Below are 26,354 nucleotides of genomic sequence, written 5' to 3'. Positions count from 1 at the left end.
TACAGAGAGCAGAATCTGGTCCACCAGCTCTTAAATTGTGGAAACTGTTAAATGAAGATCACCACTGTCAAGTGGTGTGGCAACTCTGAACCCATGATAGCAGAGATCCTCAACACATCCTTTGGGGAAGGAAATTTGCCATGCACCTTAAAGTTCATCATAACCTTGGAAGTATGTAAGAAACCATCACTCCAGCTACCACCCGGTATCTAATCTCCCATTCTTATGAAAGCTAGATGAGAAGCACACTTATGGACATATACAAAAGACACCCTGATTATGTTGGTGTTCTGGACCACCCCTGCCAGGACATGAAGCATAGCATGGCAGGGCCCACAAGCTCCTGCCTCTGCTCAAGTCCACAAACAGATCAGAGATCTTTTTGCTGGTAAAACACCCTGTGCAGTTTATTTACAATATTAGCTTCCTTCACCCTTATATAGACTCACCCCTACAGTCCTAGGGGCCCTCAGCTCCTGGGGCAAGCAGGGGAGAGAGCTTCCTGTGCCTTTTGTATCAACAGCCTCATTAGCCTCTTAGTTCTCTTCAGCTTATCAATTAAGCAAAACTCTTCTTAATGAGGTCTGTTCTGGAGTAACTAATTAGAGTTGCAGTGACCAGAGTGCTGGCTCAGCTGCTGTTACTCAGCGCTCAGTCACATAGAGACAGTATTGATATCACGGATGGATCTCCTGTAGGCCATGGACAGGGGCCATCCATCCATACTGATGGTGTTAGACTTCTCCAAACCATTTAATATGTTCAACCATGGACTCTTGCTGTTCGGCCTCAGAGCTGTGTCAGGAGTTAGTAGAATCATATTGAGTTGGCTTCAGTCAATTATTTCAGGCTGAACCCAGATAGGAACCTGCTCCTCCATCTGTAGAGACTTTTCCTGAGGAGTCCCTCAGGGGTACATTCTCTCCTCCATCCTGTTCAACATCTATATAAAGCCATCAGGAGAGATTGTAAAACATCACAGATTAAAATGAAATAAAATGCCAGCCATACACAGATAGCACACACCTCTATGTCCAACAGCACCATCTTCCAGCTTGTGGAGACATGAGGCTCATGCACTGTCAATAGCTATAGTAGGGAAGGAAGAAGGAGATTATTGATGATTAAGCACTACCGCTGCAAGGAGCAAACTATTGTCTAAATCAATTTATTTTTTCCATCTGGCTCCTGTTTTGACTTCCTTCCATTCACTGTCCATTATGTGTCATAATCAAATCCGTCTGGTCCCATCTTCGGTTATCCTTCTCCCCACTACCCTATCATACACCACCAAAGCCTCATCAAAGTCTTATTTTCTATTCCATTCCATTCCATTCCCACAACCTAATACAATCAGAACAGTTGTAATAGGATTGTCCACCACTTTACATGGAATTATTACAACAATTTTCTCTAGTTTTTCCTTTGTGGTTATGGATGCTTCCTTCCTCTCCAAGTTCTCCTCATCCTAACTGCAGTGAAGTTAAACTCTGTTTGCACTGTGTGCACACCAAGGAACACCAAAAGAAGTACTCATACACATGTGGCATGCCAGAGGTGAAGAAGCAACTGTCCACCCACCAGAGGGAAGTCTTCTGTTAAATTTTTGTAGACAGCTTTTTCTGTATTTTACAGTTAGTTTTCATTGCCACACATGCTGCAATCATATATTTTGTCAGTCAGTTCCTGGTGTCAGATTTCATGAAGTTGATTCACACAGCTATGCTAACCTGAAGGTCAATTAAAGCTAGGTGCTTTCCAGATATTCAAGACAGAGACAGTCCCTTGCCCTGAGTTGTTCAGTCTAAAAAGCACCTTCCTGAGCAAAGTATTGAATAGTACCTGCATTACAACTGAGGAGCTCAACCTGCTGTCACTAATACAATATTTGAAATGTTAATGTGTGCTTCTGAAAATTCCTGAATCACTGCACATAAGTTCGTCGATAACTAGACAAATATTTTGTAAATGTATTATTCTCTCTAAGGGGATCTCCAATGCCTCCTGTCAACACTGTGTCTGTTTTGTTTGCATTATGAGCTCTGGAAGGATTGTCTGTATTTTGTGTCTTGTACAACATCAGTTACAATGTAAGTGCTTAACCAACAATCCTTTTAATAATAATTGACTGATTTCATGTAGGCCACTGAACAACTATCAGATGATGTGGCTTATAGCCAGTACTTAGCTGGAATGGGTTTGAACTGGTAAAAATTGCTAACACTTGGCCCATCTTTTTCACTCTCACCTCCAACATATATTTTTAATTTGTTTTATATTTATTTTGTATGTATTTGTACTTTTGAGTAACTATAAAATGCATAAAATCACCAATTATATTTTATGGGCCTGATCTTGCTCCTATTAAAATGTACAGGGAAGATCCCATTGACTTCAGTGGGATCAAGAATGGCCAACAGTCATATGTACACAACATGTCTCACAGTTCTAATTGCTAATCAGAGTTTTATCGTAAAGATTGACAAGTGGGAAACAATCAGCAGCCATGGTTCACCATGGGACATCTTTCTCTTTCCTTTTTTTTTTTTTGATCCACAAAATGTTCTTGCTATAGCAACACCTGTCGTGCAGGCTCCAGCGGAACAGCTAAAGCTCAAACAATCTGTGTGCAAGCAAAGTGTTTGTTTTGAATTAAAGAAAAACTTCCTTGAACCGTTCCCCATAAACAAAACAGCAGACATTAAAGGAAACTATGAATAATCTGCTTTGACTTGGAAAAGGGGTTGAGCAAGTGCCACACAGATTTTCACTGATGTTTCAAACTGATTTGAAACAGGCTAGCTGAATTCAGGACTGGAGTTGGTGGACTGGTATCCAGTACTGTGAATTAAAATTATATACCTAGGCCCCAATCCCACAAGCTGCTCTAGATGGGAAATTTTCTGCACCTATATAGCACCTCATTGGTTTCAATGAGGATCCATACAGATGCAGTGGTCTGCCTGGGGTGGGCATTTTACAGAATTGGGGCCCTACTTTGTTCTACCACAAAAGCTTATACTAGCAACTTGGGACTCCAAAGACTGAACTTGCAAGGTGCTGTGCACTTCCTAAGTGTGCTCAAGAACTGTTGAGCTCCACTGGGACTCGGCAGCTCTCAGGAGGGGATTGGCAGCTTGCAGGATCTGACCCTAAATAAATGCTTATGGTTTTGTATAGAATGTGTATTACGTCCATATTAGGACTGCGCAAAGCAGTGGGGATAAAATAAGAACCAACCCAAAGTTCTGCCAAATTTGAAATGAAACCCAAATCGATTATGTAAAGCTCAAAACCTTTTGATTAACTTTTCTTTTTTAGAGATATTGTCAGTCTAAATTAGGCTGAGAGAGATTTGACATGTAAACATGTTGCCCAAATTATGAAATATAAATGAGATTAAGGCAATTGCCACTTTAATAATTAAAGCGCCAATACTGTGGGCAAATCCATGCAGGCAACCCTATGCTGGGTTGGAGTCCCACTGATTTCAGTGGGTTCTACCAAGGTATACATTTTCCCAGGTCTGATGATAGGATCTGGGCCCTGCAGTTTAAGGAACCCAAGTATGGAATATTTTTGCTAGAAGGTTCTATCTTGACAAGTGTTCCTTTAATACATTTTCTTTTGTCTCTATCCTGATGTGAGGGCCAAGACATGAAGCAAAAATAACAAACCACTGCATGAAAGGCTTGAGGTATTTCTGACCAAACCAAATACAGGAAGTACTATCAGTCTGAAAACAGAACCTGTTCCTTCACGATTTCCAAACCCATTTCCAACCCAAAACGGTATGGAAAAGCTTCAGATAAGCATCCCAACTTTAACATATTAATCCAAACTGAACACTCCACAGGTTTTGGAGACCAGCCCATCTCTAGAAGGAATAAGAAGAGAAATTTCCATACTCTGAATCAAAGAGATTATGACTCCACAATCAAATAGCTAATGTTTGTTTATTTTATTTTCAAATTCCATCCAACAGAGTGTAAACCAGACCAGTTAATTGTTCGATTCAGATGACTTTTCTTTTTAAAATGTTACACAAATGAAGTATGGGGGAGGAATTATAAGCACAACCCAAACAAATCACATGCAAGATCTTACACTATAGGCCAAATTCCAGCCTTGTGACAACTTTACCCAAAACAGATGTGCCACTAACCTTACAAAAACAGCATGATTGTGAGCCCATATCCTGGCTGCTGCTGGTTTCATAAACAGCCTTCTGTGCAGATTATTCCTTCCAGGGGCAGAAGTAAGCTGCACCAAACAAAACAGAAGTATAAAGGCAAAATGACCATGAATATGACACCAGGAATCACTCCAGAATCTGCCTTACAGGCCTGGAGTGTTTGTGGAGTGTGAACTGCATCAATTTAATGGAAGTCCAGCACTGAGGATCCATTGTTGCACGCCAAGGGTCTTCCCCAGCCACTTTTTTTCATTTTACGTAGAAGATGCTGCCTAAATTTAGCCACAGAATTTTTTTCCCGAAGTACTGATATTCCTTTATACTCTGCTTACTCTTCAAAGCGTCTTTCTTTCCTTAGGCCGACTCATAGACTTTAAGGTCAGAAGGGACCTTTATGATCATCTAGTCTGACCTCCCGCATGATGCAGGCCACAAAAGCTGACCCACCCCCTTTCCCTTAACTCAGCTGTTGAAGTCCCCAAATCCTGTGATTTAAAGACTTCAAGTCGCAGAGAATCCTCCAGCTAGCGACCCCCGCCCCATGCTGCAGAGGAAGGCGAAAAACCTCCAGGGCCTCTGCCAATCTACCCTGGAGGAAAATTCCTTCCCGACCCCAAATATGGCGATCAGTAGAACCCTGAGCATGCAGGCAAGATTCTCCAGCCAGACCCTTGTTGACCATTGATACTATTTATCAGCGATGGCACGTTGTTGACTAATTGACTAAAATCACGTTATCCCATCAAACCATTCCCTCCATAAACTTATCTAGCTTAATCTTAAAGCCAGAGAGGTCTTTCGCCCCCACTGTTTCCCTCGGAAGGCTGTTCCAAAATTTCACCCCTCTGATGGTTAGAAACCTTCGTCTAATTTCAAGCCTAAACTTCCCCACGGCCAGTTTATATCCATTCGTTCTTGTGTCCACATTAGTACTGAGCTGAAATAATTCCTCTCTCTCCCTGGTATTTATCCCTCTGATATATTTAAAGAGAGCAATCATATCCCCCCTCAGCCTTCTTTTGGTTAGGGTAAACAAACCGAGCTCCTCGAGTCTCCTTTCATACAACAGGTTTTCCATTCCTCTGATCATCCTAGTGGCTCTTCTCTGTACCCGTTCCAGTTTGAGTTCATCCTTTTTAAACATGGGAGGCCAGAACTGCACACAGTATTCCAAATGAGTCTCACCAGTGCCTTGTATAACGGAAGCAGCACCTCCTTATCCCTACTAGATATACCTCGCCTAATGCATCTCAAGACTGCATTAGCTTTTTTCACAGCCACGTCACATTGCCGACTCATAGTCATCCTGCGGTCAACCAGGACTCCGAGGTCCTTCTCCTCCTCTGTTACTTCCAACCGATGCGTCCCCAGCTTATAACTAAAATTCTTGTTAGTCATCCCTAAATGCATCACCTTACACTTTTCACTATTAAATTTCATCCTATTTCTATTACTCCAATTTACAAGGTCATCCAAGTCTCCCTGCAGGATATCCCGATCCTTCTCCGAATTGGCAATACCTCCCAACTTTGTGTCATCCGCAAACTTTATCAGCCCACTCCTACATTTGGTTCCAAGGTCATTAATAAATAGATTAAATAAAATTGGACCCAATACCGAACCTTGAGGAACTCCACTGGTGACCTCCCTCCAACCTGACAGTTCACCTTTCAGTACGACCCGCAGCAGTCTCCCCTTTAACCAGTTCTTTATCCACCTCTGGATTTTCATATCGATCCCCATCTTTTCCAATTTAACCAATAATTCCTCGTGTGGTACCGTATCAAACGCTTTACTGAAATCGAGGTATATTAGATCCACCGCATTTCCCTTATCTAAAAAATCTGTTACTTTCTCAAAGAAGGAGATCAGGTTGGTTTGGCACGATCTGCCTTTCGTAAAACCATGTTGTAATTTGTCGCAATTGCCATTGACCTCAAGGTCCTTAACTACTTTCTTCTTCAAAATTTTTTCCAAGACCTTGCATACTACAGATGTTAAACTAACAGGCCTGTAGTTGCCCGGGTCACTTTTTTTCCCTTTCTTGAAAATAGGAACCACATTAGCTATTCTCCAGTCCAATGGTACCACCCCCAAGTTTATAGACGGGCTTGCAATTTCTCGCGCCAGTTCCTTCAGTATTCTCGGATGAAGATCATCCGGTCCGCCCGAATTAGTCCCGTTAAGCTGTTCAAGTTTGGCTTCTACCTCGGATACGGTAATGTCAATCCCCCCTCCTTTATTCCCCTCTGTCACGCTGCCACTATTCCTAAGCCGTTCATTAGCCTCATGTCTAGGGATTTGGTCATATATTTTTAAAACTCTCCTCATTCCTGAGTTAGCTGCTCTAAAAAATCGGAAATTTGAAAAATGATGTGCAGGAAACACTTCTAAAAAAGATTCAATGAAACAAATGTTCATTATAGAGATATCTGCAAAATATCAGAGGGGCAAGCCCTGATCTTGTGCAACCACACACACAGACAGGTGCAGTGGGTCTTAGACATAACAAAACTAATGTTTCATTACATAGGCTAAGTGGTAGGATTTGAAGAGTCTACACAGGGGACAATCTAGCTGGGGGTCCTTGCCCCCAAGCAATGGGGGAAGAAGCAGGGAGGCACCCATGGATCCACAACTACATACATCCACCAACCATTTCCCATGGGAAAATAGTATAGCAGCATACTGCGGCCTGCAGGTCACATGCCCTGGTAGGAAAACCACTGCTGTGGACTGACTGTAGGATTTAGCCCATAAGAAAAATATCACCAGTACCAAATATGGTGGATTTCACCAGTGCCCTGGTCCACGTCTATCTGAATAAAGCAACAGAGGGTCCTGTGGCACTTAATCTCTCTATTAGAGATTTCCATTACTTGCATCTGAAGAAGTGAGGTTCTTACCCACGAAAGCTTATGCTCCCAATACTTCTGTTAGTCTCAAAGGTGCCACACGACCCTCTGTTGCTTTTTACAGATTCAGACTAACACGGCTACCCCTCTGATGTCTATCTGAATGAAGATTTGGATCTAATCAGACCCATAGTTTGCTCCTAGATAAAACAAAATAGGCTAGCATGGCTTTCAAGCTGGCAAGGGGAGCTGAATAGCAATTGTCCTAGCGGAATATGTATTGAAGAATAAATAGCTTCATAGTACTAAAGGCACATAATAACAGTAAATGTGAATCTAGATGAGTAATTACTTGAAAATAGACCTCTAACTCTGCTACTAGAGATGTCTATATATATCTGTAAATAGTAAATAGATAAAATGCCAGTAGATGGCACTCAAAAATATGTAGCAGAGTTTCTAGGTTTTGTAGAACCAATACAATTTCTTGTTTTTGTTAACTGCACATGGCTTCCTTTCTGTAGATCTTTACATCACCTCTTAACAGCCCCCACCACCAAATACATCTTAAGTAATGTGTGCCATAATTCAGTGCATAGAAGTGATCATTTAGAACTTGGTCCTGTTCCAACACTGAAGACAATAGCAAAGCTCCCATTGACTTCTGTAGGAGCAGGATAGAGCCCTAAATCTGTTCTGCAGGGGAGGAGGAATGAGTGGTATTACTGTCTACTGTCCATATTCATAATATAAACTTCAGCCAAAGCTAAGCCTCTGTTGCATTCAGCTGTCAGCTTCAAGGACAAGCTAAACTTGGATATTTGTTTTTCCTATTCTGAATCTATTCAAAAGAGTTTCCCCAACCCAACTGCACATCCATTCAGCTGAGACAAACATAACCACCTTCCAGTGGCTGGGCTTGTCATTTCAGTCTTCTTTTTTTCCTTCCCCTCTTTTCTGGGAAGGCAAGAGGAGGAGTTAAGCTTGGATTGGTCTGAAGCAGGGAGGGTCAGAGGTTTCAGGTCTTCTCCAAATTGATTTACGCATGCTGAGTTTCACAGAAAAAGAATGTTTCATGCTGTCTCAAAGTGCCACAAAAGCATAAGCTCGGTTCTCCTGAGTAACAAAGATTGTTGCTGAGCAGCTTTTCCCGAGGCACCGAGTGATGTAAAGGCTGATTGGCAGATTGCGTGGCTCTGAATAAATGAATAGCAGACATATGCACTACTTCTTTGCTCTGAGAAGGGCTTTGGTCTCATTTCAGGGAAAGCACTAGCAGAGCAGCACCTGTGGTTTCCCGGATCTTTCCAGAGCAGGAACCTGGCTGCATGACAATTCTTTGGCTAAGGGCTCACTTAATAAATGCTTCCAAGTCAAAAAGCCATTTTTATTTGGCTTGTTTCATGCAAAGTGGATCCAAGGTTTTAATCTACACTCTAACACTGCCATCTACTGGCTACTCAGGCATCTTGAGCCTACCCCTGCTTGACAGGGAAAAGAACAGCCTGCTTTGACAGACAGGGTGGTTGTGCTGTCACACATTGTTCAAATAATTCATGCTCTCCTTCTAGAATCCTGACTTTCATATTAATAAGGACTGATAGTTCTAAGGTTGGCTGAAGCCAAATTCAATATGTTTCCTGTAATGTCATATGAAATGCATAAAGGACTAAACCATATTGTTTGACCTCATGTAAAAAAAGGAAAACAAAGTTACTGTCATTGCTTTGAAATGAGTAAAGTCTCATAATAGTATCCAGAAGAAAGAAAATGATTTCTGCACAGCTGGCCTATTGTTACTGCTGCACTGTGTTAATCATGAAAACCATAACAAGACTTTGCTGAGGGCACCTGATTGCGATAGGGTAGCACTAGCACTTATGTCTAACCCTAATAAACCCTGGCAGCTCACATTGGTTTGAGTAAATAAATGGCTGAGAAAGGATTATTTTCAGTTAACGTCAAATAGGGTCTAAGACAGCATTTATTTTTTAAAGACACCTATTGATCCGTTATAGTAGAATGGTCATCCGTTTCATTTATTCCTTGTGCTTTCTCATGTGTCTTAGATAATTTTCACAAGACCATATTCCTGTGCAGTTAGATCATTTGGACGACTGCCAGTCCCACAAGATCTGCCTTAACTCTCCTGCTGCTGGAGCCCCCAAAATGTACTGTAATATCAGTTTGATTAGTGATGTTCCACTGAACCCGATGGAATATCAGCAGATACCAGAAACATGGAGAACCTCTTTCACTTTAGCCCTGGGTGGGTCTTAAAATACCAACATGGAAGAAGGCCATGCAGGTGTAATGAAACCAGAACAACAATCCACTGCCATACTCTGCTTTAGACTTTTGCACAGCTTCTAAGGGCCAGGGCTTACAAAGAGTGTATGAATTAGAGTTGGGGGAATTTCCATGACTTCTAAATAGAATTTGGCTTGGCATGTGTGCACAGCCCCTTCTATTTGCTTTTCATGAACATTTGTATGAGGGAAGTTTTGTTCAGATGAATGTTCACAGGAAACAAATGTTGGGCCCATTGCCCAAATTTGGTTAATCACAAAACAAAAATGTGTTTCACAATGAAGCAAAATTCATTTTGGATGGAAGGAGAAGTTTAAAATCTCACTGCCCTTCAGGGTGAATTCTATTGAATAATACTGAGTTCCTGTTAAAAAAAAACAGATTTTTTTTCCAACAGGACAAAAGGAAGTTTTAAGGCTCCAAGACTATAGTTTATAAGGGATCAACCATTCAATCAGGGAATAGAAACAATACTGAGTAATCTGCATGACCAGTCACACAGCTTGAATAATGAATACTTGATGGAACTGTCACAGGGAACTATTTGAGAGTGATTCACAAGCTGAAATTTGTCGATCTAAGCATTCATCTAATTTCAAACAACACAAAAACTGGTGAAAAATGACAGTCCATTCATAGCTAATTTGCAAAGAAGGAAAAGGGCAAATTTCACTGAATCAAATGTTCAGCCAGTTCTATTTTTAATCTCTGTAGATTTTCCCACGGTAGATAATAATACCAGCAGTTATTTGAATGGTTTTTAGGGAGCAGTTAAAAAAAATCTCAAAAATTTAAATGTCTCACTATTATCAATTCGTTTTCTTAGCCGCAGGAACATAGAAAATGTTACTGTTAGAATTTAGGATGAGATGGCAGATTGTCCCACATCTCCATACTACAGGGTTCTTACACCTTCCTCTGAAGTATCCGGTGCTGGCCACTGTCAGAGCCTGGATACTGGGCTAGATGGACATTGGGTGTGATTCTGTATGGGCAATTCCTATGTTGCTCTACCAGATCTCACCAGTGTTCTATCTAGTCTGCTGTTATCCTGTCTCTGTCACTGTCCAGTGCCAGCTATCCCAGAGGGAGGTGTGAAAAAGCCCGTAAAGGATAATTATGGAATATTTATTCTTAACCCATGCTAATTAGTGGTTCACTTATGCCCTGAATCATGAGTTTATATCCCTTCAGAAAAATTAAACTATCTAATGTAACTGTGAATATTATTGGTATCCACATAAATGTCTAATCCTTCCTTCAATTTATTAAGAACTTCATTTCAAAATCATCTTGTTGCAATAAGTTCCACAGGTTAAAAGCATGTAGTGTAAACAGCATTTCATTTTTAGTGGTTTTAAAATTGTTGCTTTTAACTGTCAGTGAATATCCTCTTGTTTTTGTATTACCAGTAAGAGAAAGGGTAAATAGAAACACCCAATTTAGCTTCTTTATCCCATTCAACATGGTATTATAGTGGGTCTGTGGCGGTGCAGGACTCGCCACCATGGCACCTCCTGCTGGTTGGTCTGGAATTAGCTCAAGTCCTTCCGCAGGGCACCCTCCTCCAGTGGTGTCTCACTCACCATTACTCCCGCGTTTCTGTCTCCACCACTCTGGGACCTACGTTGCTCCCCAGACCACAGTGTCCTCTTCTGGGCACAGCCCTCTGGCTGTGCCCTGCTCCACTGTCTCCCCCCCCCTTTCAGGGGAACTGGCAGTCTATAGTCCAGCCACTTGCCTTGGTGGCCTGCTGCAGTCACCAGTCTAGTCCCTTGCTCCAGGGGCAAACTGCAGTCTGTGTTGGCTACTTCACTCAGGGCAAGTGGGGGCAGCATTAGGACCTTATCTTTCCTTCCTCCAGGGCCTCAGTCTGGCAGTGGTCAGCCAGAAGCTCCTTCTGCTCTGCTACCCTACCCAGCACTGCTCTAGCCCCGGAGCTCCTAGTCAGCCAGTCCTTGTCCCTAGCAAGCGAGGGAGAGACTGCCCTCTGCTCTGTTGAGCAGCCCTTTATATATGGCCACTATTTTCCTAATATTTTCACATGATATCACAGTGCCATGAAAACTTCTGTCTGGCATCTGAAAATCTCAGTTTTTCATTTAATCAAACAAAACATTTGAGGTTTTTTTAAAACAAAATGTTTGTTCAAGATATATTGATATCTTGATATAAAATGTTTTGTACAGATTTGTTTCACTTTCATTGCACAGTAAGCACTTATTTCACTCTAGGTATTATCTAAGGCCATAGCTTGTCATTACTTAGGGCTTAAAACACTGCAGCTGCACAGCTGCACTATTACAAATGCACCCATTACAACTGATGGGAGGGGTTCTCCCATCGGGGTAGGTAATCCACCTTTCTGAGAGGTGGTAGTTAGGGCAATAGGAGACTTCTCCTGTAAACTTAACACTGTCTACACTGGGAGTTAGGTCGGTATAACGGCATAGATCAGGGGTGTGGATTTTTCACACCCCATAACAACGTAGTTATACCAAACTAATTTCCTAGTGTAGACCAGGCCTTATCCAGGCAACATTGTTGCAAAAAGATTTGACAAAGTGGATGAGCCAATCCAGTCAGAGCAAAACCCCTACTCTGGCCCCTCAGCATGTTGTGGAAGGAGTGGTGAATATCTGGAGGTCCCTTTGTTCGCTTCTTCTCTCCTGTGGTTGCCAGAACAATAGAGAGGAGGGAAGCAAGGGACAGACAGTCTCAGGTAGAAGAGGCATAGCTCAGCGTTTCTTTGATTTCTGACACTGCTTCAGGTGGAGCTTTTTCAATAAAAAGGGGAGATTTTTCAACCCTTAGAATGTTGCCACAAAAGTGTCCTGACTATTGATTTTGAAAACCTGCTCATCTAAATAACACCACCCTTATGTCAGCACTCCATTTGGCTCAGAGACTTCCATGGAAGTTGATTTTACTTGCATTAGATAGAATTTGGCCCTGTGTTTGTGACCGGCAGGTTAGTCTTTCAATCACTCTTTAAAATGAACATGAAGCTAAGGGTATGTCTACACTACGAAATTAGTTCGAATTTATAGAAGCCGGTTTTATTGAAATCGGTTGTATACAGCCGATTGTGTATGTCCACACATAAAATGCTCTACGTGCTCTAGTCGGCAGACCGCGTCCACAGTACGAGGCTAGCGTCGACTTCCGGAGCATTGCACTATGGGTAGCTATCCCACAGCTATCCCACAGTTCCCGCAGTCTCCGCTGCCCCTTGGTATTCTGGGTTGAGATCCCAATGCCCGGATGATGCAAAACAGTGTCGCGGGCGGTTCTGGGTACATGTCGTCAGGCCCCTCCCTCCCCCGTCACAGCAACGGCAGACAATAGATTCGCGCCTTTTTATCTGGGTTACCTGGGTTACCTGTGCAGACAACATGGAGCCCGCTCAGCACAGCTGAGCTCACCGTCACCATATGTCCTCTTGGTGCCGGCAGACGTGGGACTGCATTGCTACACAGCAGCAGCTGCTAACTGCCTTTTGGCGGTAGACGGTGCAGTAGACTGGTAGCCTTCATCGGCGATCTGGGTGCTGGCAGCCGTGGGGCTTGCCTTTTGGCAGTAAATGGTGTATTATGACTGTTAGCCGGCCTATTACAAGTCGGGTCATCGCACGTTAGCAGAGTCTTCCCCGAGCAGCCGATTGTGCAATAGGCCTGAAGACCATCGTCATACACCGCCCCGTATTTGCTGCCAAGCACCCAGAAAGATGCCGAGGGCTATCAGTCACGCTGCACCGTCGTCTTAAGATGTAAAAAAATAGATTTTCTCTGTATTCATTTGCTTCCCCCTCCCTCCGTCAAATCAACGGCCTGCTAAACCCAGGGTTTTCAGTTTAATCTTTGGGGGGGACCAGTCTGTGACAGTTGTTTGTGTCTCTCCCTGATGCACAGCCACCGTTCTTTATTTTAATTCCCTGTGCCTGTACGCCATGTCGTCACTCGGCCCCCCTCCCTCCTTCCCCTAGGCCGTCAGATACTACGTTTGCGCCACAGCTCGAGCCGAGAAGCGGTTCACGCCTTTTCTTTGAATTCTGGGTTGAGATCCCAATGCCCGGATGATGCAAAACAGTGTCGCGGGCGGTTCTGGGTACATGTCGTCAGGCCCCTCCCCCCTCGTCACAGCAACGGCAGACAATAGATTCGCGCCTATTTACCTGGGTTACCTGTGCAGACAACATACCACGGCAAGCATGGAGCCCGCTCAGCTCAGCTGAGCTCACCGTCACCATATGTCCTCTGGGTGCCGGCAGACGTGGGACTGCATTGCTACACAGCAGCAGCTGCTAACTGCCTTTTGGCGGTAGACAGTGTAGCATGAGTGATAGCCGTGGGGCTGGCAGCCGTAGTGCTGCATTGCACCAGCCCCTTCCAGGCGATGGTATATTATGACTGGTACCCATCGTCGTCATACTGGTATGGCTGTCAATCATGGCCACCTGGGCAGACATGCTACTGTTTTGATGATGACGGTTACCAGTCATAATATACTATTTTCTGCCAATTGCCCAGTATTGTCTGCTAAGCACCCAGAAGAGGCCGAGGGCGATGCTGGGTGCTGGCGGACGTGGGGCTGGCAGACGTGGGGCTGCATTGCTACACAGCAGCAGCCCCTTGCCTTTTGGCAGATGATGGTATTTTATGATTGGTAACCATCATCGTCATATTGGTATGGCTGTCACTCATGCTGCAGCGTCGGCTGCCACCTTAAGATGTAAAAAATAGATTTGTTCTGTGTTCATTTGCTTCCCCTTCCTCCGTGAAATCAACGGCCTGCTAAGCCCAGGGTTTCCAGTTTAATCTTTGGGGGCACCATTCTGTGTGACAGTTGTTTGTGTTTCTCCCTGTTCCTGTACCTGTACGCCATGTCGTCACTCGGCCCTCCCTCCCTCCCTCCCGCCCTCCTTCTCCTGGTCCATCAGATACTACTTTCGCGCCTTTTTTCTGACCAGGCACCATAGCTAGCACTGGGATCATGGAGCCCGCTCAGATCACCGCGGCAATTATGAGCACTATGAACACCACGCGCATTGTCCTGGAGTATATGCAGAGCCAGAACATGCCAAGGCGAAACCCGGACCAGGCGAGGAGGCGATTGCAGCGCGGCGACGAGAGTGATGAGGAAATTGACATGGCCATAGACCTCTCACAAGGCACAGGCCCCAGCAATGTGGAAATCATGGTGTTACTGGGGCAGGTTGATACCGTGGAACGCCGATTCTGGGCCCGGGAAACAAGCACAGACTGGTGGGACCGCATCGTGCTGCAGGTATGGGACGATTCCCAGTGGCTGCGAAACTTTCGCATGCGTAAGGGCACTTTCATGGAACTTTGTGACTTGCTTTCCCCTGCCCTGAAACGCCAGAATACCAAGATGAGAGCAGCCCTCACAGTTGAGAAGCGTGTGGCGATAGCCCTGTGGAAGCTTGCAACGCCAGACAGCTACCGGTCAGTCGGGAATCAATTTGGAGTGGGCAAATCTACTGTGGGGGCTGCTGTGATCCAATTTGCCAGGGCAATGAAAGACCTGGTGATAGCAAGGGTAGTGACTCTGGGCAACGTGCAGTCAATAGTGGATGGTTTTGCTGAAATGGGATTCCCAAACTGTGGCGGGGCCATAGACGGAACCCATATCCCTATCTTGTCACCGGAGCACCAAGCCACCGACTACGTAAACCGCAAGGGGTACTTTTCAATGCTGCTGCAAGCCCTGGTGGATCACAAGGGACGTTTCACCAACATCAACGTGGGATGGCCGGGAAAGGTACATGATGCTCGCGTCTTCAGGAACTCTGCTCTGTTTCGAAAGCTGGAGGAAGGGACTTTCTTCCCGGACCAGAAAGTGACCATTGGGGATGTTGAAATGCCTATCATGATCCTTGGGGACCCAGCCTACCCCTTAATGCCATGGCTCATGAAGCCGTACACAGGCAGCCTGGACAGGAGTCAGGACCTGTTCAACTACAGGCTGAGCAAGTGCCGAATGGTGGTGGAATGTGCATTTGGACGTTTAAAAGCGCGCTGGCGCAGTTTACTGACTCGCTCAGACCTCAGCGAAAAGAATATCCCCATTGTTATTGCTGCTTGCTGTGCGCTCCACAATATCTGTGAGAGTAAGGGGGAGACCTTTATGGCGGGGTGGGAGGTTGAGGCAACTCGCCTGGCCGCTGATTACGCGCAGCCAGACACCAGGGCGGTTAGAGGAGCACAGCAGGGCGCGGTGCGCATCAGAGAAGCTTTGAAAACGAGTTTTTTGACTGGCCAGGCTACTGTGTGAAACTTCTGTTTGTTTCTCCTTGATGAACCCTCCAACCCCCCCCCCCCCCCGACCCGGTTCACTCTACTTCCCTGTAAACCAACCACCCCACCCCACCCTCCCCTCCCCTCCCGCTTGCAGAGGCAATAAAGTCATTGTTTTTTCACATTCATGCATTCTTTATTAGTTCCTTACAGAGGTAGGGGGATAATTGCCAAGGTAGCTGGGATGGGTGGGGGAGGAGGGATGGAAAAGGACATACTGCATTTTGAAACTTTAACTCTTATTGAAGCCCAGCCTTCTGATGCTTGGGCGATCATCTGGGGTGGAGTGACTGGGTGGACGGAGGCCCCCCCACCGTGTTCTTGGGCGTCTGGGTGAGGAGGCTATGGAACTTGGGGAGGAGGGCTGTTGGTTACACAGGGGCTGTAGCGGCGGTCTCTGCTCCTGCTGCCTTTCCTGCAACTCAACCATACGCTCGAGCATATCACTTTGATGCTCCAGCAGACGGAGCATTGCCTCTTGCCGTCTGTCTGCAAGCTGACGCCACCTATCGTCTTCAGCCCGCCACCTCTCCTCTCGTTCATGTTGGGCTTTTCTCATCTCCGACATTGACTGCCTCCATGCATTCTGCTGTGCTCTATCAGCGTGGGAGGACATCTGCAGCTCCGTGAACATCTCGTCCCTCGTCTTACATTTTCTCTTTCTAATGTTCACGAGCCTCTGCGAAGGAGAAACATTTGCAGCTGGTGGAGGAGAAGGGAGAGGTGGTTAAAAAAGACACATTTTAGGGAACAATGGGTACACTCTTTCATTACAAGGTCGCATATTTCGGCTTGCAGGCAGCCATCGTAGGCCACAGTGTTTTGGCTATTTTAACCTTCTTAGCATGCGGGAAAGGTTGCAAACAGCAGCGCATTTCCCATATCAAGGATGAATTGGGTTGTCCATTTAAAATGGGGTTTCAATGTAAAAGGAGGGGGCTGCGGTTTCCCGGTTAACATGCGGCACAAACACAAGTAAAGCCCCCCCCCCCCACACGATTCTCTGGGATGATCACTTCACCCCTCCCCCCCACCGCGTGGTTAACAGCGGGGAACATTTCTGGTCAGAATAGCAGGAACGGGCGCCTCTGAATGTCCCCCTTAATAAAATCACCCCATTTCAACCAGGAGAGCTTTCTGGAGATATCCCTGGAGGATTTCCGCTCCATCCCCATACACGTTAACAGACTTGCTTGCTTTTTTTTTGTAATGTTTACAAATATTTACAAAGTTACACTCACCAGAGGTCTCCTGTGTGCCCTGAGGGTCTTGGGTGAGTTCGGGGGTTACTGGTTCCAGGTCCAGGGTCACAAACATATCCTGGCTGTTGGGGAAAACGGTTTCTCCGCTTCCTTGCTGCTGTGAGCTACCTACAGTACCTCCATCGTCATCTTCCTCGTTCCCCGAACCGTCTTCCCTGTGTGTTTCTCCAGTGAGAGAGTCATAGCACACGGTTGGGGTAGTGGTGGCTGCACCCCCTAGGATCGCATGCAGCTCCGCGTAGTAGCGGCAAGTTTGCGGCTCTGCTCCGGACCTTCCGTTTGCTTCTCTGGCTTTGTGGTAGGCTTGCCGTAGCTCCTTAATTTTCACGCGGCACTGCTGTGTGTCCCTGTTATGGCCTCGGTCCTTCATGGCCTTGGAGATCTTTTCTAATACTTTTCCATTTCTTTTACTGCTACGGAGTTCAGCTATCACTGCTTCATCTCCCCATATGGCGAGCAGATCTCGTACCTCCCGTTCGGTCCATGCTGGAGCTCTTTTGCGATCCTGGGAGGACTCCATGACGGTTACCTGTGCTGATGAGCTCTGCGTGGTCACCTGTGCTCTCCACGCTGGGCAAACAGGAAATGAAATTCAAACCTTCGCGGGTCTTTTCCTGTCTACCTGGTCAGTGCATCTGAGTTGAGAGCGCTGTCCAGAGCGGTCACAATGAAGCACTGTGGGATAGCTCCCGGAGGCCAATAACATCGAATTCCGTCCACACTACCCCAATTCCGACCCGCAAAGGCCGGTTTTATCGCTAATCCCCTCGTCGGAGGTGGTGTAAAGAAACCGGTTTAAAGGGCCCTTTAAGTCGAAAGAAAGGGCCTCGTTGTGTGGACGTGTCCAGGCTTAATTCGGTTTAACGCTGCTAAAGTCGACCTAAACCCATAGTGTAGACCAGGCCTAAGAAGAGCTCTGTGTCACTTGAAAGCTTGTCTCTCTCACCAACAGAAGTCTGTCCAATAAGAGATATTACCTGACCCACCTTGACACTCTGATGAAGCTAAGGGTCTTTTGTGAACATTAGTAGAAGTGATTTCGTTTGATTTCCTCATTGTGAAAGCATGAGTATTCTATTTGCTTTATTGATTTTAAGAAAAATATAATATTTAAAAAACCCAGGCTGTATATCATTTCAAGAAACAAGGACATGTAGTGTATACTGCTTCACTAAACCCAACATTTCTCTACCCAATAGATATGGCACTTTAAACTCTATACACGGTACTTGAGAGCTCAGTACCACATATCTCTTAGTGAAATTATTATCCAGTGCTAAGATTTTCAGGGGTATAATTTTATCTGCACTACTGCTCTTAGCAGTAGATCATAAAATCAAACCATAGCCTTGTGGAAATATTGTTCATAGAAAAGTAGAGTTTGATGATCTTGGCGGAATAATGTTTCTCCAGACATAATCAGACACTTCGTTCATCGATACAATACATAGGTATGTGGCCCAGTTCTGAAGCCAGTGGGAGGCTTTCTTCTGTATGGAGTATGCAGTCGGAACTATATAATAGATTGTTGTATACACACCATGCACTGTGGATCTTATTCTGCTCTCACTTACACGAATGAAGAACGCTGATAACGCTAAAAAAAATCAGTGGAGTTGCTGCCAGTTCATAGTGTTGCCAACTCTTGAGATTTTATCTGGAGTCTCACAACGCTGGATGTTTTTCCTAAAGCCACAGCTCCTGGAGTCATAAGAAACTCAGCTTTCATTTTTAAAAAGTAAGATTCTAGACTTCATGGTTGTGGAGACAAGCCTGAACCAAATGTACCCTAAAGACGCAAAAACCAGAAGGCAAAGGAAACTCCCCTTCCATCTACTCCCACTTGCCACACACACAATGTATTATTTTTTTAAATCTCATGCTTTTAATCCAGTCTCATGGTTTTTGAATGCAAAGGGTTAGCAACACTGCTGATCTAACTGAACACATCGTCTGGAAAGGCAGTCTTTTTTTTTTTAATGGGATATCCAATATAAAAAAAAGAGAGAATATAAAGGTATGGAAAGCTTTGTCTTGAGATTGCTACTATAAACTGACTGGTGTAATCTAAAACTAAATGTATAATACCAACAAAATGAAATCATACTACTCGACAAAATACAACTTGTTCAACACAAAACATATGTTTAGCCATTGTAGTGTTGTGTCTGAGATCTAAGAATTTAAGACACTGAAAATAATGTACTGTATTTTTAGTCTGTTTCAATTACACTTTTATAATGGCACAATAATGGTGAGATTAGTCCATTTTATCATGATTAAAACTCAATTAACATATTAAATAACCATCATACCCTAATTAAAGTTGTTAAAAGCAATGTCCAATACTTTGTTATATTTCTTTTTTTCAAACTTGTAATGAAACAAACAACATCAATATGGTTATTTTTTGTTTCAAATACACTGCTATATTGTGGACTGAATACTAAACGTGATTTTTGTGTGTTTTGTCTGTTTTTTATTTAAGGACATGCAGACGTTAGAAAATAAGAAAATAAAAATAATAGTAAGTTTTATGAGAATAATTCCAAATTTATGCAATGCAATCTGGAAGCAAAGATTAAAAAAAATAGGTGGTATCATTTATATATTGAACTAGCAACCACTTTTTATAATCTATGGCAGTATTTTAAGCTGGACTTGAAATGTCTTTCCACTTACTCCTTCTCTTGAAAAGCGTGTTATAAAAATGTTACAAGAATGCACGAGTGAAAATTCATGGGAGGAAGAAATAAGTTTGATACTATTTCACTAATATAGATAATTATAGAACAGATTTCTAAGCAGCAGCTTTCTGTTTGTGCCTACATCTTGAAATGTCTGTGTGTCACATGGTATGCACTCCTTTGGGGCGGGGTGGGGATGTGGTACCACCGCGGTTACAGTCTACCATACTGTCCTCAGACTGAAAGCAGCACCGTCCAGAGGCCAGAGCCAATATGGCAGTTCTTGGAATCAGGGCAATGCCGCCCAATGGCCAGAGTCAATACCGTGGCCATTGCATTCAGAGCGGCATGGCCTAGTGGTTGGAATCAATTACAGAGGCCCTTGTGTTCAGGGCAGTGTGGCCTAGCAACCAGAGTCAACATAACAGCCCTCAGACACAGGGCAGTGTGGCCTAGTGGCCAGTACCCAAGAGGCCGCAACAAGGGGGGGGTGGCGGGCCGGGTAAGGGGACCCCAACCTGCCCGACTCCACCAGACCCCAACCCAGGGCCCTAACAGTGGCGGGGGGTCTGCCACTAGGTCAGCGGGGAATCCCACTGAAACACACTGACCTCCCACAGATGAGAGATACTAGTCACTCATCCTCCCTGGGTCACTTCCTACCGCTCTTCCTGAAGCTGTACTCCATGGGGCATCAAGATCTCCAGGCTCCTCAGCACGGGTAATTCCCTGGGGCTCCATTGGCCACAGAACTCCAGTCCTATTCTCAGGATATCCTGAGTGCCATATAGCATCCGAGTCTAGCTTTCCAAAATCTCATCATCCAAATTAAAATGTTCCTGAAAAACTGGAATAATAGAAGCAATCAAATCTAAGCCTTAATAACATGGGGTTCAAGCTATTTTGGCTGAGGGGTGGGGTGTCATGATTCTGAAAGAACATTTAGGTAGGTTTGTTTCTTTCAGCTTTCAAATATTGTTTTAAAGAATATGTATAGATTACAGTTATGCTCGCTAATATCGTGCAGTTCAACAGCAATGTAAAAATCAGCAATACATATTTTTGTCAGCTTTCCAAAGTATGAACAATATATTCATTCACGGACAAAGGGGATTGTTTCTGAACATGAACTCTGCCTTCAGGCTTTAAGACAATGCCTTTTTAGTGGTCTCCATGCAAACTTTGGTTGAAATTATGTTCCCAATTGACATAATTTTTTAATTAGAGTACCCAATGGCCACTTTAATTCACAGGATATACAGTCATTGTCTTTTACTTTGAATTAGTTCTATTGAAGAGTGTAAAAAAATGAGCAAGAAGAGGAACTGATTACTACAAAAGCATGCTAACCATTTCAATCCCTAGGTACAAAGATAAATTAATGAATCAATTAATGTGGACTGCATACATCAAGGAAAAGATACAGAACACATGATGAAGTCAGTATAATCCCCTTTTACATTTTTTATGAATAACCCTGCTCTACAGCCAAAATGCTTCTGAAATAAATGTAGTCAAACTTTACTAATTCTGGGTCACTGAGAATGAAAATGATGCTTAAAATTGTTGATTGGCTCTAGTTTTCAAAATATGTTATTGGGTCAGTATATATGACCCTTAACTTGGGAATGACGGAGTATAAGTGAGTTATAAAGGGAAGGGATCTCAATTTAAACCAGAAATGACTAAAATACATCTTTGACTGGATCTATGAATACATCTATGACTGGGTTTGGACAGTACTTGCTTTTTAGGCAAAACAATGAATGATGCAATCTGAAGCTGGTATTGCGTCATACATGATATGAATTGCATCATGTTATTCCTAGAAGTCATGGATGATGCAATCATAACAAAGCTTACATCACTCTGCTGAACAAATTGCCCTATATCAGCTCTAGAAATTATACAGTGTCGTGCTCTCCTATTTGTCAGTGTTTGATTTTGCAAAGGGGCACATTTCTGTTAGCCAAAGTGAGCAGAGATGCCTCATACTTGTGTGAACTGTGCAGATAACTTCTGCTATGTTTGTGGTGAAGTGACTTTTGCATCACAAAAGCGCAGTATAACCACTATGGTTAAGAAAGCCTATCACCTTTATTTTGGCTGCAAAATTGGAGATCAGGACAAGAGGTGGGCCCCACACATATGCTGCAACACTTGTGCAACAAATCTTCACCAGTGGTTGAACAGGAAAAGGAAATCTATGCCTTTTGCAGTGCCAATGATTTGGAGAGAGCCAACAGATCATACCAGCAATTGTTACTTCTGCATGGTGCCTCCAGTTGGGAAAGGTGTGTCAAAGAAGAAAAAGTGGACTGTGCATTATCCAAACATTCCATCAGCTATACGCCCAGTACCCCCACGGAGAAGGACTGCCGGTTCCTGATGCACCAGAATCATTCTCACTTGAGTCAGACGAGGAAGAGGAAGAGGATGAAACTTCTGGTCCTGAACCATCAATGTCACAGGACCCACATTTTCTCCCATCCTCCTCCTCTGAACCACACATCATAACACAAGGTGAACTGAATGACCTTGTCAGGGATTTGGAACTACCCAAGAGTAAGGCAGAGCTGTTGGGCTCCAGACTACAGCAGTGGAATCTCCTGGCAGGTGATGTTAGGGTTTCCATGTTCCGTGTCACCCATTCCCAGCTTCTGGCAAACAGAGGCTAGGGACACCATCCCAGCCCATTCTGGCTGATAGCCATTGATGGACCTATCCTCCATTAATTTATCTAGTTCTTTTTTTAACCCTGTTATAGTCTTGGCCTTCACAGAATCTTCTGGCAATGAGTTCCAGAGGTTGACTGTGCATTGTGTGAGTAGTACTTCTTTTAGTTTGTTTTAAACCTACTGCCTAATAATTTCATTGGGTGACCCCTCCTTTTTGTTATGAGGAGTAAATAACACTTCCTTACTTACTTTCTTCACACCATGATTTTATAGACCTCTATCATATCCCCCCTTAGTCCTCTCTTTTCCAAGCTGAAAAGTCCCAATCTTATTAATCTCTCCTCATACGGAGACCCTCTCAAAGAATTCTAGTAGATTGGTAAGGCACAATTTCCCTTTACTAAAATCATGTTGACTCTTCCTCAACAAGCTATGTTCATCTATATGTCTGACAATTCTGTTCTTTGCTATAGTTTCAACCATTTTGCCTGATACTGAAATCAGGCTTACTCGACTGTAATTGCTGGGATCACCTCTGGAGCCCTTTTTAAAAATTGAAGTTACATTAGCTATCCTCCAGTCATTTGGTATAGAAACTGATTTAAATGATAGGTTACAAACCCCAGTTAGTAGTTCTGCAATTTCACATTTGAGTTCCTTCAGAGCATCTGGTCCTAGTGAATTATTACTGTTTATCAATTTTTTGTCACCTAAAAGGAATGGCTCAGGTTTGGGAATCTCCCTCACATCCTCAGCCATGAAGACCGATGTAAAGAATTAATTTAGTATCTCAACAAAGGCCTTATCGTCCTTGAGTGTTCCTTTAGCATCTTGGTTGTCCAGTGGCCCCACTGGTTGTTTAGCAGGCTTCTTGCTTCTGATGTATTTAAAAAAAATTTTGCTATTACTTCTTGAGTCTTTGGCTAGCTGTTCTTCAAATTCTTTTTTGGCCTTCCTAATTATATTTTTGCACTTCAATTGCCAGAGTTTATGCTCCTTTCTATTTTCCTCACTAGGATTTAACTTCCACTTTTTAAAGGATGCCTTTTTGTCTCTCACTGCTTCTTTTACTTTGTTCTTTAGCCACGGTGGCTCTTTTTTGGTTCTCTATTACTCTGGGGTATACATTGAAGTTGAGCCTCTATTATGGTGTCTTTAAAATATTTCCATGCAGCTTGCAGGGATTTCACTTTTGTCACTGTATCTTTTAATTTCTGTTTAACTAACTTCCTCATTTTTATTAAAATTAAATGTTACCGTGTTGGGCTGCTCTGGTGTTCCCCTCCCCCCCCCCAGGGATGTTAAATTTAATTATATTATGGTCACTATTTCCAAGCGGTCCAGCTCTATTCACCTCTTGGACCAGAACCTGTGCTCCACTAAATCAAGAATTGCCTCTCCTCTTGTGGGTTCCAGGCCTAGCTGCTCCAAGAAGCAGTCATTTAAGGTGTCAAGAAACTTTATCTCTGCATCCTGTCCTGAGGTGACATGTACCCAGTCAATATGGGGATAGTTGAAATCCCCCATTATTACTGAGTTTTTTATTTTTATAGCCTGTCTAATCTCCCTGAGCATTTTGCAGTCACTATCACTATCCTGCTCAGGTGGTTGGTAGTATATCCCTATTACTATATTCTTATTATTTGAGCATGGAATTACTATCCATAGAGATTCAGTGGTACAGTTAACATTTCTATTTCATTTGATTCTATGCTTTCTTTCACATATAGTGCCACTCCCCCACCAGCACAATCTGTTCTGTCTTTCTGATACTCATTCTGGAGTACTAATGCAAAATAGGTGTCCACAATTAGGCCCTGATTCAGTAAGTTAAACATGTGCTTACACGCTTTCCTGAATCAGAACTGAATTACCCCGAACTTAGTAGTCAGTCAATACTGTCATGGATGTTATCTTGCCGTTCACTTTACGTTTGTAAATTAAAAGGGGTATTTCAAGGTTTAATTGATTAATGTTGATGAAGCACTTTCAGTTCCTTGGATGGAAGTTGTCATATAATATAGCTATTATGTGTTCTTCACATTGTTTATACCCCCTAAACGGAACTGAGCTGGTCTCAGTTATTCCCCAATCCAAATGTATGCCTACATCCATCCATCCATCCATCTAATGCTGTCTGTAGCAGTAATGGGTAAACTTCCTGTTCTAATGAGACTGGAAATAAAATTAAAAGACTTTTCTGCAATTTTGATGCTTCAGCTTACAGTTCTGATTGAAACAGAAAGTTTCTATGTACAAGGAATTAAAATAGAAGAAGGAGCAGAAGTTATCCAAACAGTTTTGAACCTGCAAAACTCCTGTGACTGACAGCAGTTCATATTTTGGGTGAAAGTGTGGGTCAGCTGCTTTTATCTCAGTGGCTCACTCATCTCTAGATTACAGCTGAAGTTCCATGGAAATAAGTTATTTGATTCTTTGGAAATAATTAAATTGAATCAATTTCTAGTTATCTTGGGTCATGTTCTGAAAATTAACTGCAAATCTTTTCCTTTTATTCCGCAACTGGGTTTCACATGAAGAAATGATAATGCATTTATAATTTTGACTGTTTGTTTAGACTTTCATACGCTCATCTGAAAACTTCCCTGATATTGTGTATATTTCTGTGGCATTGATTTCTGAATAAGCTGCTAAATTGAGGTATGATCAGTTATATGGACAGGCTCACTGCACTGTTCTTATATCTTAAGCATCCCTGGAGGCTCTTGACATTTCTCAACATCATAGATGTTAATCTTTATGGATCTGAAGCCTAACATTACTGAATATACACTTACCTCAAATGTAGTATACAGTACTTGCAAGAAGTATCACATAATCCAAACTACCATATGCATCTAAGGCCTGATCCAAAGTCCATTGAAGTCAAAGTCCACAGAAGGTGAGTTGCAGTGAAATCATAAATTTAGCTGATTTCTGTGTCTTTCTTCCTAAAATTTCTTACTGAAAAGGTTACCCTCTATATTGCACAACAACAAAATACTGTAAACCGTTTTTCTAAATCTGTAATATATTCACCTCTTTATATGTTACATCGTTATTTCTTGAATCAATAATAGAAGCCACAGTAGAGTAGAACCCACTTATGGTAAATTATGATATAGTGAAACTGAATGAAAGGGCTAATTTATCTGATTGCAGTTCAACAATAAAATCTTGATACTATGCAATAATTTATATTTCAAATGGAATTAGGACTTGCTGAGACTGGGAAAATGACTGTTTGCTAACATGGAGTTGTAGAAATGTAGAGCTGGAAGGGACCTCAAGAACTCATGAAATCCAACCCCTGTGCTGAGATAGGACCAAGCATTCTTAGACTATCTCTAACAGGTGTTTGTTTTATCTCTTCTTAAAAACCTCAAAGGATAGAGATTCCACAGCATCCCTTGGAACCTACTCCAGATCTTAACTATGCTTATAGTTAGACAGCTTTTTTCCTAATATCTAACCTAAATCTTCCTTGCTGCAGATTAAGCCAATTACTTCTTGTAGCATCTCTAGCAGACACAAAGAATAATTGATCGCTGACCTCTTTTTAATAGCCCTTAGTGTATTTGAAGATTATGAGGTCCCTCTCAGTCTTCTTTTCCAAAGACGAAACATCTCCAGTTTTTTCCTCATGGTAGATCAGGTTTTCTGAACCTTTTATCATTTTTGTAGCTCTCCTCTGGAATCTCTCCAATTTTTTCCGCATCTTTCTTGAAGTGTGGCATCCAGAATTGGACACAGTACTCCAGTACCTAGTAGAATGGGACAATTATGTCACATATCTGTGAATACACCCCAGAATTACATTATCCTTTTCTGCAACTGACTCACATTGTTGACTCATATTCAATTTGTGATCAATTATAATTAAGGCTGCTTGTCAGTCACAAAGGTCATGGAAGTCATGGATTCTATGACTTTCCGTGACCTCTGTGACTTCTGCAGTGGCTGGTGCTGACCCAGCAGTTTGGGTGTGTGGGAGGGGGCTCAGGGCTAGGGGCAGGTGTTTGGGGATGGGGGTGCTTACTTGGGGTGGGG

At 43.2% G+C, this 26,354-nt stretch overlaps 1 protein-coding gene across 1 annotated transcript; it reads right to left on the bottom strand.

Moving 5' to 3' along the window:
- Positions 1–15,777: 15,777 nt before the first annotated feature.
- On the bottom strand, positions 15,778–17,807 carry LOC135981626 (uncharacterized). Its single transcript, XM_065584944.1, has 2 exons — positions 16,919–17,807; positions 15,778–16,379 (listed from the first exon to the last, which is right to left on the bottom strand). The coding sequence occupies exons 1-2, from the start codon at positions 17,457–17,459 to the stop codon at positions 15,910–15,912; spliced, it is 1,011 nt and encodes a 336-aa protein (XP_065441016.1). The 5' UTR covers positions 17,460–17,807; the 3' UTR covers positions 15,778–15,909.
- Positions 17,808–26,354: the final 8,547 nt, after the last annotated feature.

This window comes from Chrysemys picta, chromosome 2, assembly GCF_011386835.1.
Source record: "Chrysemys picta bellii isolate R12L10 chromosome 2, ASM1138683v2, whole genome shotgun sequence".
NCBI lineage: Eukaryota > Metazoa > Chordata > Testudines > Emydidae > Chrysemys > Chrysemys picta.
This window is presented reverse-complemented; position numbering and strand designations above follow the sequence as displayed.

Excerpts from the sequence above, each read along its gene's own strand:
- LOC135981626 (XM_065584944.1), bottom strand. The coding sequence starts at position 17,459 with ATGGAGTCCTCCCAGGATCGCAAAAGAGCTCCAGCATGGACCGAACGG. Across the intron at positions 16,380-16,918 it reads GGGCACACAGGAGACCTCTG|CTGCAAATGTTTCTCCTTCG; the intron begins GTGAGTGTAACT and ends CTCCTCCACCAG.